Source organism: Neopelma chrysocephalum, unplaced genomic scaffold (genome assembly GCF_003984885.1).
Source record: "Neopelma chrysocephalum unplaced genomic scaffold, ASM398488v2 Primary Assembly neopelma1_97065, whole genome shotgun sequence".
Taxonomy (NCBI): domain Eukaryota; kingdom Metazoa; phylum Chordata; class Aves; order Passeriformes; family Pipridae; genus Neopelma; species Neopelma chrysocephalum.
The window spans coordinates 1,913,417-1,925,079 of record NW_020925707.1 but is presented as its reverse complement, the minus strand read 5'-3'; the positions used below and the strand labels follow the sequence as shown (position 1 = coordinate 1,925,079).

The window sequence follows — 11,663 nt, the reverse complement described above, 5'->3', positions numbered from 1 at the left end:
CTGACATTTTTTGATTGTTGAAGGGATGTTTTAAGTAACTTTAAACATAGATTTTTAGGAGTATTTTGTAAGGCGACATTAGAGAGTATCTTTAAAAGACTGGTTACTTTCTTTGCCAAACATTACTGACACTCTTCTACTAAAGCTTCCTAATGAAAAACACTCATGTGGTTGCATTGACTTTATTTACTTTTTCATTCACTATCTTGTTCTGCAGTAACTTTTGAAATCAGCTCACAAGTTCAACCCAATCTATCAAAAGTGTTGGGACTTTGAAAGTACAAGTGTGTGGTTATAAACTAAGGTCTAAATGAATGCCCTGGTATCCACTGGTATCCAACAAAGCCAAGTCAGCCTCCCCCTGCCTTTACCCTGTGTTACCCTGCTGCAGCACAGCACAGTTAGTAGACAAGAAAAGGAACTTGAGGAGTTGAAGAGTGAGAAAGATTAGGAAACAAAGATTGAGATGGCGTTATATGGAACACAAGTGTGCAGAAATAAAGATCTTAGCTAGCTGTTCCTGGAACACTTATTTGTCTTCTTTCAAGTACTTGTAGATTGTCAGATACAGCATGGCATGAACCTGCAACAAAGGTAACTAGTCTCATTCCATAAACAAACAAAAAACCCTTATCTACTACCCAGTGTGCTTATGACTGGGTCTGCTCATGTCATCATGTTTTCTTTTCTAAAAAATAGCCAGTTCTGCTTTTAATTTAAAGTCCGAATGATTTTAAACCAAAGTGCTCTTTTGAAATAAGATTTTCAAAGTGATTGGCAAGAATCAAAATACAATGTATCCAGTCTTAGACACTGCAGCTGAACACATATACTTTCCTAGGTAACTGAAACACTAAATAAACTGCAAGAAAGCACAACCTGTCCTAAAGAAAAAATGGTAGCAAGTGGAAATATAGCTTGAAGATGGTGGTATTGCTCAGCAATAGCTTCGTAGAGGTCATTGTTAGAACAGCTAACAATTTCTACCATCAGCAACAAAGAAGGCTTTACTAGACTCCCAAATAAAAGTAGCAAGAAATGTCTCTGATCTGTTGTGGCCTTTTGGTTTTTGCACGTACTAAGCATGTTCACTCACTGCATGTTTCCCCTGCTCCCCACAAACCACTGTAGTGGTTTGAACCAGGTTTTCCCCCTGAAACTAAGAAAGTGGTAACCCCCAGGGGGTGGTGACCCTTGGGGTTTGACCCAATCAGTGCTCCTGCAAAATATAAACATATCTCTAGGCCGGAAAAGAAGAGTTGGTACTTGTCGTTGAAGAAGAGAAGCCATGTTGTGGTGAGGCCACGAGGAGCCGGGGCGAGAGCCCTGGGGGCTTTCCCCCTCCCCAGCCCCCGGCTGGGGGGCTACGGGGACTTGGAACGGTGTTGAACTGGGCTAAGTGCCTGTGGCTGAGAAGCTAAAGGAGTTTTCTCCACTGTGAGTGGTCAGACGGAGCAGCAGGGACAGCAGCGTACCAGAGCAGTGGCAGAAGGCCAAGCAGATAAGAAGCAGCAGAAGCCGGTATGCAGCCAAGGCAGACACAGAGCTGTCTGAAGAAAAGGAAAAGCAGCAGCAGAAAGAGAGAAAAGAGCCAGCAGCAGAGACAGAGTTTGTTGGGGTAAGAACTGCAAAACTCCCCCCAAACCTCGAGATCCCTCCAAAAAATGGAGGGGGTGGACTCCTATTAATTGGAAGTCCTAAATGTATTGGTCCTGAGAGCTCAGCCAGGACGAAATGTGTGTGGAGGGGGTGACCTTGGGCCCCCCTTGCTGCAGCTTCAGAGAAGCTGGCAGCCATCTTGAGTCAGAGCATGGGAGCTCTGCAAAGGGGCTTGAGTCCCCTGAAGATAAGGACTGTCGCGAAGACCCCTGTGCTTCGCGATATGACCGTGGTGACGCGCCCTTTGTCCTGGGAAACGCAGCCCACGGAAAGACCCTTCGTTTGGAGACGAGGGGCCGAGAAAGGCTTGGAGACCTCCCTCGTGTGTGCTGGCAGAGAGCCAGCAACTGCTTCTGCTGATGGAAGAGGAGACAGTGCTGCCCTAGAGAGAGACCTGCTGCTCAGAGACTGGAAGGGGTCTTTTCTTCTTCTTCCCTCCTGGACTTTTATTTGGAGGGAGAAGAGATTTGGCCCATTGTAAATATTATTGTCATGGTAGAGATAGAGTTAAGATTGTATGTAATGTATTATACTATTTATTTGTTGTATAGTCTTGTAATATAATTCCCTTCCCCCCATATTGAGTCTTGTGTTTTTGTCTGGAAAACCCATCTCACACTGGGTTGAGATGTGGGAGGGGGGCTAAGAATCAGGAATTGGATTTTGGGGGCTTTCAAACCATGACAACAACAAAACCAAACAATCACACTGCAAAACAAACAACCACAACGAAACAGTAACAAATGCAAACCACCCAAAGACCCAAAACAACCAAGTCCCTCATATGGACATGGACTAGGGCTACAACTTTTATTAATTACAGCAACAGCTGTATTTCACATCCATGAGCAAAACAACCCAAGGTTGTTGAAAACAGAAGTGGGGAGAACTGAAAGCATAGGCCAAAAATAAATATATTCATAACAAACCAAAGTCATCCAATATGCTATAACAAACCAAGGCTACCCTACCCACATTCCATTCATATCAGAAAATGTCTTTCTCTTCCAGACACACCAAAACTACAGGAAAGTAAAGACTGGCAATATCATCGAATAATGATGATAACAAAGGCAACTAAGAAAAAACAGTATCTAAGAAAGATACTTCTTTCATTATCAGAATCCAAACCACAGCTAAACAAAAGAAAAATCTAGAATTGACTGCATAAAAAGCATTTCTTCTCAATAGAAAAGTTCCATATTTATTTTTAAAATCCTCTGAAAGAATTACTGTGACCATTCTGACTTGAAATAAAAAGGCTATAAAAATAGTATGATAACAAGAAAACAGACACATTTAAAACTAGCATCTGACAATTCTTTATACAAAGACTACTTGTGGCTTGGAGAATGATTACTGTAAGATTCTTTTTTAACTCCAAACACTATAACCAAAATTTTTATGCACAAACATTTAAGTGGTTACTGTGGTTAAGTCTCCAGTAAATAATTTCTGTCTCCTGCTCCAGAACATAGTCTAAAGCAGCTTACTGTAAAAACATAGTCACAGGTTTGTCTTTACATTGAAAATACCAAGGGTTATCACCTAAGCAGCAGAAAAAAAGTTTACTTCAAACTCAGTTTACATTTTTGTTAGCTAAACATTGAGAAGAAAACATTAATAGATACTATGCATATAAAGCAGGCAAAGTCTACACCCAGAAGCTGCTTTTTGGAGAATTAATGCATCCAACAAATCAATGGTAATTTAGACAGACCTTACAAAACAGTAGTTTAAAGAAAACTGTGAAAGTTTCTTAGCTGTCCTGATAGATGCTAACTTTAAAGTCTCACTATAACCATTTAAATGCCACTGTTTAAACTATTTCTCTGATCCTCTCAGCAAAATATTCAGCCAATGCTGCATTGATCCAATGTTTCTTTTGAAATGTTCTAATCACGTACAGATACTCTATTCAGACAAGGCAGCAATCTGTTCAAACTTTACCTGATAGTACTATAGATCAGGTGTAAGTAAAGCCTTGAATCATGCTTGTCCAGTTACCAGTTTGTTGTTCACTTTAATTAAACTCATATAGTTAAGAAATTTTATGCATACACTTGTACCAGTTGAAGCTGGGGGTTTTTTAACTTGAAAATCATTTAATTGAAGATGATGTACTGACATATTTTTAAAGGAATTGCACAAATAGTTTAAGAAATTTATAATTAAATTATGAAAAAAAAACATACTTAGTTGGTCAAACTTAGCCAATTTATTTAAACTAGTCCCCAGTTAATTTTTTTCTTCCATAATTTCAGTTTCTATGCACTGCATTTAACAAATCTACCTGCATTTTAAATATTAAGTATTGACAGAGTAATGAAACTTAATTCTAACAAGACTTTGTATCTTACACAAAATTCTTTTGAAATAACTACTTCTGATCAGCTGTATGTGTAAACAAGACCTAAGCAAGTACCAGATTTAACCCAAACACATTTCTAAAAAGGGTAGTCTGAAAATGGCCCACAGGCTAAACTGACAAAAAGTTTAGACTAGCTTTTTCCTCCTAGAACTGAATCCATTTATTTTTCTTTTAGCTAATTCTATAAAATAAGTTAATTTTTGTCACCTTTGTTTTCTTCTCAATCTCCATAATCTTTAACACTGTTCAGCTTGCTGGTTGGTGAGGCCCCAGTGAGGAAGGGATTCTGAGCATGGTAAAAAAAAAAAAAAAAAGAGAGAGCTAGAAGAGGTGAAGAAGTCAAGAAAGATGTAGTATTTAAGTCATAGGATAATGGCTTACATAAATTGTTATTGATTTTTTTTTAGTAGAAGAGAGAACGTAAAATTAAATAGAATAACTGTAGGGGTAAAAAATTAATGAAAAGAAGCAAACTAGGCTATGCCTGCTGCATATAACATCTACCGAAGAGAAAGAAAATATTTGTTAGTGTATTATATCTCGAGTTGTTGTCTTTGAGCTCTCTGGGACATGTTTTAGAACTAAATGAAGGGTAGAAGGACAAAATCAAAGTACAGTAAGGGAGTTGTTCAGAAAGAAGAAAAAGCGAAAAAACAGTATATAACGTATTGTGTAGTTAAAACTTAGGGATATTTCTTGTATCCATCTTGCCTCACTAAAGATTGCTAGATCCAGTATTTAAAGCTTCCCAACTTTATAAAGGAGAAAGCTTCTTTGTCCAGAAGAACTTCTAGACGTTACGAACAGAACTTTTCTTAACACAAAGACTTTTCTTAAACATACTGTGTTTGTTTATAAATATAAAATGCTATGATAAACATGAACAACTACCACTATTAAAAAGATAGGTTAAGGTAAGTAGCCTGAACACATAGACATTGAAATGGATTATGCTAATTGCAAAATGGTGCACCTGTCTTGGACAGTGTATTGATTATGTTTTGCCTACAAGCAAAAATCCAACTAACGAACAGCTATAGAGTTAGGCGTGGGGTAAATCAGTGACACCTTGGGCACAATAAATATTCTCGCCCACATCCTGGTGAGGTACAGAAACTTGTAATACAGTTTCAGAAGAAGACAGCTTATTCCCATGGGTGGTAGCTTTCTGTAATAACAAAAAGCTTTATCCCTCTGTCCTTAAAATGTTGTGTGTCACATTTCTCTCTTGATGCAGACTGAAGGCTGTGTGTAATAGAAGTCAGTATTACTTATGTAATAAGGAGTAAAATGCTGCTAAGATAGGAATATCATCCATCTGGGAAAGAAAGAATTGGTTAAAGATGCGATATGAAGAAGTTCTGATGTGAAAGAAAAGTCCTTCTCTCACACAGATGTGGAGAAAGATCTCCAGATACTGTTGTGACAATTTTTAACCACTGTAAATAACAACTGCTGCATGTGCAACTATGCCGTGACCCAGTTCGGAAAGTTAAGGGACCAGAAAGCAATTGGTTTTGAGTGGGGCTAGTTTTTGGCTCATATGGCAGACAAGAATGGAATCACAGCAGTTCTAAAAGCAGTTATTTAAACCACTGTGAAACCATACCTTCAAAAGGGATTTCCAAGGCAGCTGAGAAACTCTACCAAAGGAATCTAGCTGAAGGAAACTGAAGAAGCCAAGAGGGCTATTGAGTAAAACATAACTAAACATGCAGATGTGCTGGTTTTGGCTGGGATAAAATTAATCTTCTTCACTGTAGCTAGAATGGGGCTATGTTTTGGATTTGTGCTGCAGTGATGATAACACAAGCATGTTTTAGTTACTGCTGAGCAGGGCTTACACAGAGTCAAGGTTTTTTCTGCTCCTCAACCTGCACCACCAGTGAGCAGACTGGAGGTGCACAAGGAGTTGAAAGAAGACACAGCCTGGACAGCTGATCCCAACTGACCACAGCGATATTCCAGACTACATAGCATCATGCTCAGTACATAAAGCTGGAGGGAGGAGGATGGGGAGACACTTGGAGTGATGGTATTTATCTTCCCAAAACACCATTACATGTGATGGGGCCCTGCTCTACGGGGAATGGCTGAACACCTGCCCATGGGAAGGGGTTAGGCAAATTATTTTGTTATTAATGACCTTAATTTAAAACAGTTACTTTCATTTTGAGACTCTTGAATTTACACTTCAGTCAGTTGCTCTTGCAGAGCTTGTCTATCACAAAATATTCTTGTTCAAGCTGATTTGGGCAAACTTAAGTGCTTCAGTAAGAAACATAGTGTAATTATATCCTTCTTGTAAATTTTGAAGCAGTTTTCTTGTCTGACCAATTCCTAATGCAATTTTTCAACTCTACGGGTATATTTTTTTCTCTGCCATCCCCCACTGAGATTTTGTGGTAATTTCCTACATAGTGCTTGAGAGCTGGGCTCGTGTGTATGCCTCCTCTGGCCTCTGCAGTGCCTCGGTGCGTGACAGGCAACTCCACACTGTGACAGGTGGGCTGAAGGCTCCTTGGTAGGCTCCAGGAAACTCCAGCAACTCAGCTGAAGGGTAGTGGGTACATCAGCTGTCCACACTCCACTGAGCACTGTTCACCCTGGAAGGGCAGCCATGAGGTAAGCTATAGGCCCAAGAGGTCTCCAGCTGACAGACTGTGGCTCTGATGTTGGGTCCTGGCCAACACAACTCTTCAAGCTTGAACTGATTTGACAGCTGCTGTGACCACCTTCCTCTTGTATACCCACACGGTGACTGGCTTCCTTCAAGCTTCCCTTCGTTGATGAGCAGTGTTTTCCTGGTGATATGCCACCTTGCTCCCTTGCAGGGTGTTCAAAGGTCTGGTGCCAGACGTCAGGCAGTAATGTCCCCATAATCCTCTTGCAGCGACAGAGCCTTATGACCGGGTGTGCCTGCGCCTGGCAGAGGGCAGGTAAGCTACTTCCTCTTCCCAATGCGGTGTTGTTTACAGCACACCCTCATTCAGCTGCTACTTTCCTTTGCCACCCTGGGAGCTTTTGGGCACTCAACTGAAGCGATTTTGTGTGTGTGTGTGTGTGTTTTGGGGTTTTGGTTTGGTGTTTTTTTTTCTGATAACTACCGTGAGTCTCGTTAAACCAAAGCTGACCACCTTGCAAGGCACGGGCGTAGGTCCGGGCGTATCTCCTTGGATTCAAGGAGGAAGGCCAGCCCCCATCCAGGGCACAGTGCAAGCCCCGATACCACCTTTGACAGCGTCGCTGGACTGAGAAACGCGGCCGCGTTTGTCGCCGGGCTGCGATTTCACACCGATAAACCCCAAACAACCCCCCGCGCCGCGTAGCGCGGAACCGCGCCGGGCTGCGCTCGGGCCATGGCGTCCCTTGGGCCGCGCCCTGCGCCCGCACACTGCCATGGGAGCCCCTTCCCCGCGCCAGGCTGGGAGGCAGGGAGGGAGGGACGGCAGGATGGCGGGCGGGGGCTGCCGCCGAGCCCCGCCAGCTTCCAGAGCGCCCGGCCGGGGCCCGCCGCTGTGCGAGGCCCGGCGGCGCTGCCCGCCACCCCCGGCCGAGGCTCCTCCTCCCGCTGCCGGTAGGTCCCAGGGCGCAGGGCTGACATCACGCCCGGGGTTTCCATCCGACCACGGGAGGGGGAGGCTGTGCGGAGTGGCGGCGTGATGGCGGTGGTCGGCAGCACTTAGGAGGAGGCGGCGGAGCAGAGCGGCGCCCACCCCGGTTCTCCCTGCGCCCCTCCCAGCGCGGCCCGGGCCCCATTGTTCGAGCGGCAGAGCGAGCGAGCCCGCGGCGCAGGCAGCGCGGAGCCGGCGAGAGGAGCGGCGGCCGCCCAGGCCCTGCCGCGGCCACGGGAGCCGCCCGCGACGCGGGGCTGCGTACGAGCTCTCCGCGGGGCGCAGAGCGGCCTCGGGCCGGGGGCGCCCCGGGGAGGGTTGGGCAGGCCGGGCCCCGCGCACTGCAGGTAGGCAGAGGCCGCCATGGCTCCTCCGCTGCCTCCGTCGGCCGGGAGCCGTGCAGCTGCCGGGACTGGGAGCGGGCGGGGGGGCAGGCGGTGCGGAGGAGATGCGGCCCGAGGCGCGCTGCCGGCCGCGGAGGGGTGGATGCCCGGCGCCGGGCCGGGTTCTTGGGCCCGCTCGCTGTTTTCCGCGGAGGGAGGGAGGGATCCACTGGGACTGAGACGGGCAGTGGGGTCGAGCTGCTCCCGCTGGCTCCTGCGGGGGGAGCCAGTGCGGAGCCGCCCGGGCGGCCGGAGAGCGGCCGCGGCTCCGCTCCGGCCGTGGGGGGCGCCGGGGGAGGCGATCGTGGAGGGCGGTGGCAGCGGCCTTGGAGGCGCTGCCAGGGAGCGGCGGCCGCGCAGGCCGCGCCGAGAGTGGGGCAGGCGGGAGGCCCTGCCCGGACTCCCTGCGGACGAGCGGCTGGGGATCGGGATCAGCGGGGAGCGGGCGGCGGGGAGGAAGTTTTGTCGCCGCCCGCGGTGTTCCCCGGGGCGCTGCGGGTGCGGCGCTGTCCGCGCGGGAGCGGCCGGGTCGCCGCCGTCGCCCCTGCGGGATCCCCGAGCGCGCTGCGTGGCCCCGCCGGGGCTCGGAGCTCCTTCTAGTCGCTCTGCCCTCGCTCATCGCCATTGTTCGCAGGCCGGAGCGGCCCGGCCGTGCAAGGTGGTGCCTGAGCGTAGGGCAGCGTCCGCCCCTCAGCGAGAATTCCCCTTCACCGCCGAGGTTGGGGCTGTGGCGTGTTTGAGGGGAGCACCCCGAGGCAGGCAGACCTTAGTCGCCTTCACACCGTTGATTCCGAGAGCGCAACTCGATCTGATTATCAGGGAGTTTATACTTGCGGCCCATTTACCGTGAGCCCAAAGTTTCTCTGGGATCACTGGATACTGACTGCAGCGATCTGACTTAAGATACGCATGTATGTGGAATTATTATCATTCCATCTGTGAGATCTTGCTGGTGTGATTTAGTGGGGACTCTTGTGTTAAACGGGACAGTCTTAATTTTCCTGCTTCTACCAACAGGTGTATGTAAGCATTATGTATGTACCTGGAAATGCCTCCACTGTGTTTTGTGTATGAAATACATTTTACTAAGCAAATCTTAGCTGAACCTTAATATTTATGGTTTTTTACCTGTGTGTACAAGTAGGCATTTTTTTCTTTAAAATTTAGATTTGCTTTGTTCTGAAGTCAATACTATGGCAAAAGTTAAGACATGAGGTATAGTACAAATATGCAGTAAACTGTTCTTCTCACCCTGCAAGAGCTAAAGAAAGTGTAATTCCCATAACATTTCCTATTCTGCAGCTAGTGGTTTGGCAGAAATCACCATCTTCATAGCACCATCCATGAAGAGTTTCATAAAGAAGCATAATGGCATAAAGAAGTGTATGTTGGGACCCAGATGCAGTCAGACAAAAAGCTGAACAGGTCTTCTATGCATTTTGTATATTTTAATTAGCTCTTCCTTTTTTTTAAAGTGTAGCTAATAAAAAGATCTGATTTTTGTTTGTTTTCACAGCAGGAAAAACAATTTTTTTTTCTCAGACAAGAAAATGGTGATAAAATGAATTGGCAGTGAACAGGTAGCACACAAAAAGCTGTTTTTGAATTACAGACATGATGTCAAATACCCCCTTTCACTGTTAGTGAAAAAAACAGCTTATTTTTGGTATCTCTGTAATTGCAAACATACTTTAACATTGTGTTAATGTTTTTCTTTACTGTCTTAGGTATTTTTGGAGAAATCTTGAATACCCAGTGAGAACACTAAAGCAAACACGTACAGAATCTGGACGCCGTACAGAGTACCAAGAAGTGGATTCCTAATATCCACCTGGTAACCCGAGTGGACTTTTATTTATCTTTTATACTTCTTACTATTTACAATGAATGGGCACAGTGATGAAGAAAGCGTAAGAAACAGTAGTGGAGAGTCAAGGTAAGCACTCACTCATTTCAGTTATTCTTGACTATATAGTAGGCTCCTATATTTTGTTTACTAAAAGTAGTTTATATTTGAACTTAGTGCTAAAGCTTCATGGTTAGCGAGTGGATCATAGTTAGGAGGACTGGACATGCTTTCTTACAGGTGCTTCATCTGCTTGTTACATTCACATGGTTTCAGCTAAGAATGGGAATGATCTTGTATACATGTTACATAATAAAGCTTAAGAAGTATTAAAGCCACATCAGCGTCCAACAGAATAGTATTGCTCTTCTGAGGAAATAAAGTGTGTGAAGCGTCAAAAGTGGAAACATTGAATTCGAATGTTAAAATAAAGCTACCATCTATAAAGTGCAAGGCACACACGTGTAATATGTGTTACATAAAACCCTAACTAGACTGTCTCTAGGTGGGGTGGTGGTTTGTTCAGTTTTTGGTAAGGAGTACTTCATGATTCTGTTAGTCTTCAGAACTGTCAGAGTAGTATAACTGCAAGTGCTAACTTTGTATTTGTTATCTGAAGTGAAAGTACTCTTTCGAGTTGTGTTTTTAACTAAAAAAAATAAAAATCAGTCCTCTAATGTCGAATTACAGTCTTACAGCATGTGCTGAGGGTTCACATGTCTGGAAAAGCCTGATTAGAACATCCTTGCATCTATGCAGGGTGACAGCCAATTTCTAGGGGTGGAATTAAGTTCTCTTACTAGAACAGTTCCAAGTTCAAAAAGTCCCTCCTGCGCTACAAAGTTTAGATTTCTGAAACTAGAAATATGATGAATGCTAAAGGTTTAAAAGTCAACTAGCAAATAAAAGGTGGGTTTTAGGCTTCTGTTCTAAGAGGTGATTGTGACCATGCTGTTTTTCTGCCCCTCTCTCTGTCTGATCACAGCCTGGTGAACTGGTTAGCTAATTCTGTCAGTCAGAGGGTCATAATGAAAACTACGTTCTGCAGACTTTATGGAAACTTCCAGTTGTGTAGAGAGAGATCTAAATTATTGCCTCAAATAAAGAAGTGCAAGAAGAACATAGTTGCCAACTGATCATGTGCTGGCCATTAAGCTTGCAGCTTAGCACAGTGTTTGATGGACTGGGAAGAAGGGGAAGAGAGAAGTGTTTTAGGTGACTCTAGGTGCAAATCGCAAGGAAATCTGTGAACAGTAAAACAGAAGATACTTTCATAATTCTTGTGTATTTTTATGTCAAGTTTCCTAGTGTACACAGGATTGTTCTAGAGAGGCAGTAAACTTTCAAACTTGTGAATAATTTGTACGTTCTAATACATAATAATTTTTGAAAATGTCTGCTTTCCTAAAAGTTGATATTGTTTCAGTTAGCAAACAAGTTTGAAGTTCTTCTGGTGAGGGGCAAAATATTCCTTATTACTTAAACCCAACCAAACAACGAAAAATTCCAACAAACTTGAACTTACCTGGGACAAATCTGATGATTTTGTATGTGAACTTTCTTACTACTTGAAACAAACCACCTTGCTAAAAAGATTTGTGGGAAAACTATGTTGTATTGAACTGTGACTGCCCATAAATACCAGTGTATCAAAGTTATTTAAAAGCTGTAGCAGTTCAAAAGACTAAACCAGTTAAATGTCATAAAGTTCTCAGCAGCTTAACGAAAAGTAAGTATCAGAAGGATGCATAGTACTCAAACCTTGATAGTCGCCTGTGGAGCAAGACTTC

General features: G+C 44.4%; 1 protein-coding gene across 2 annotated transcripts in view; it reads left to right on the top strand.

Annotated features, from left to right (window-relative positions):
• The first annotated feature begins 7,898 nt into the window (after positions 1 to 7,898).
• Positions 7,899 to 11,663, top strand: part of CHD1 (chromodomain helicase DNA binding protein 1) — a 61,285-nt gene continuing 57,520 nt past the window's right edge. For both annotated transcript variants that reach the window (XM_027671239.1, XM_027671238.1), the window contains exons 1-2: positions 7,899 to 7,991; positions 9,755 to 9,963. In XM_027671239.1, the coding sequence (XP_027527040.1) occupies positions 9,911 to 9,963 (53 nt within the window). In that variant the 5' untranslated portion in view covers positions 7,899 to 7,991; positions 9,755 to 9,910. The remainder of the gene's footprint in view (positions 7,992 to 9,754; positions 9,964 to 11,663) is intronic.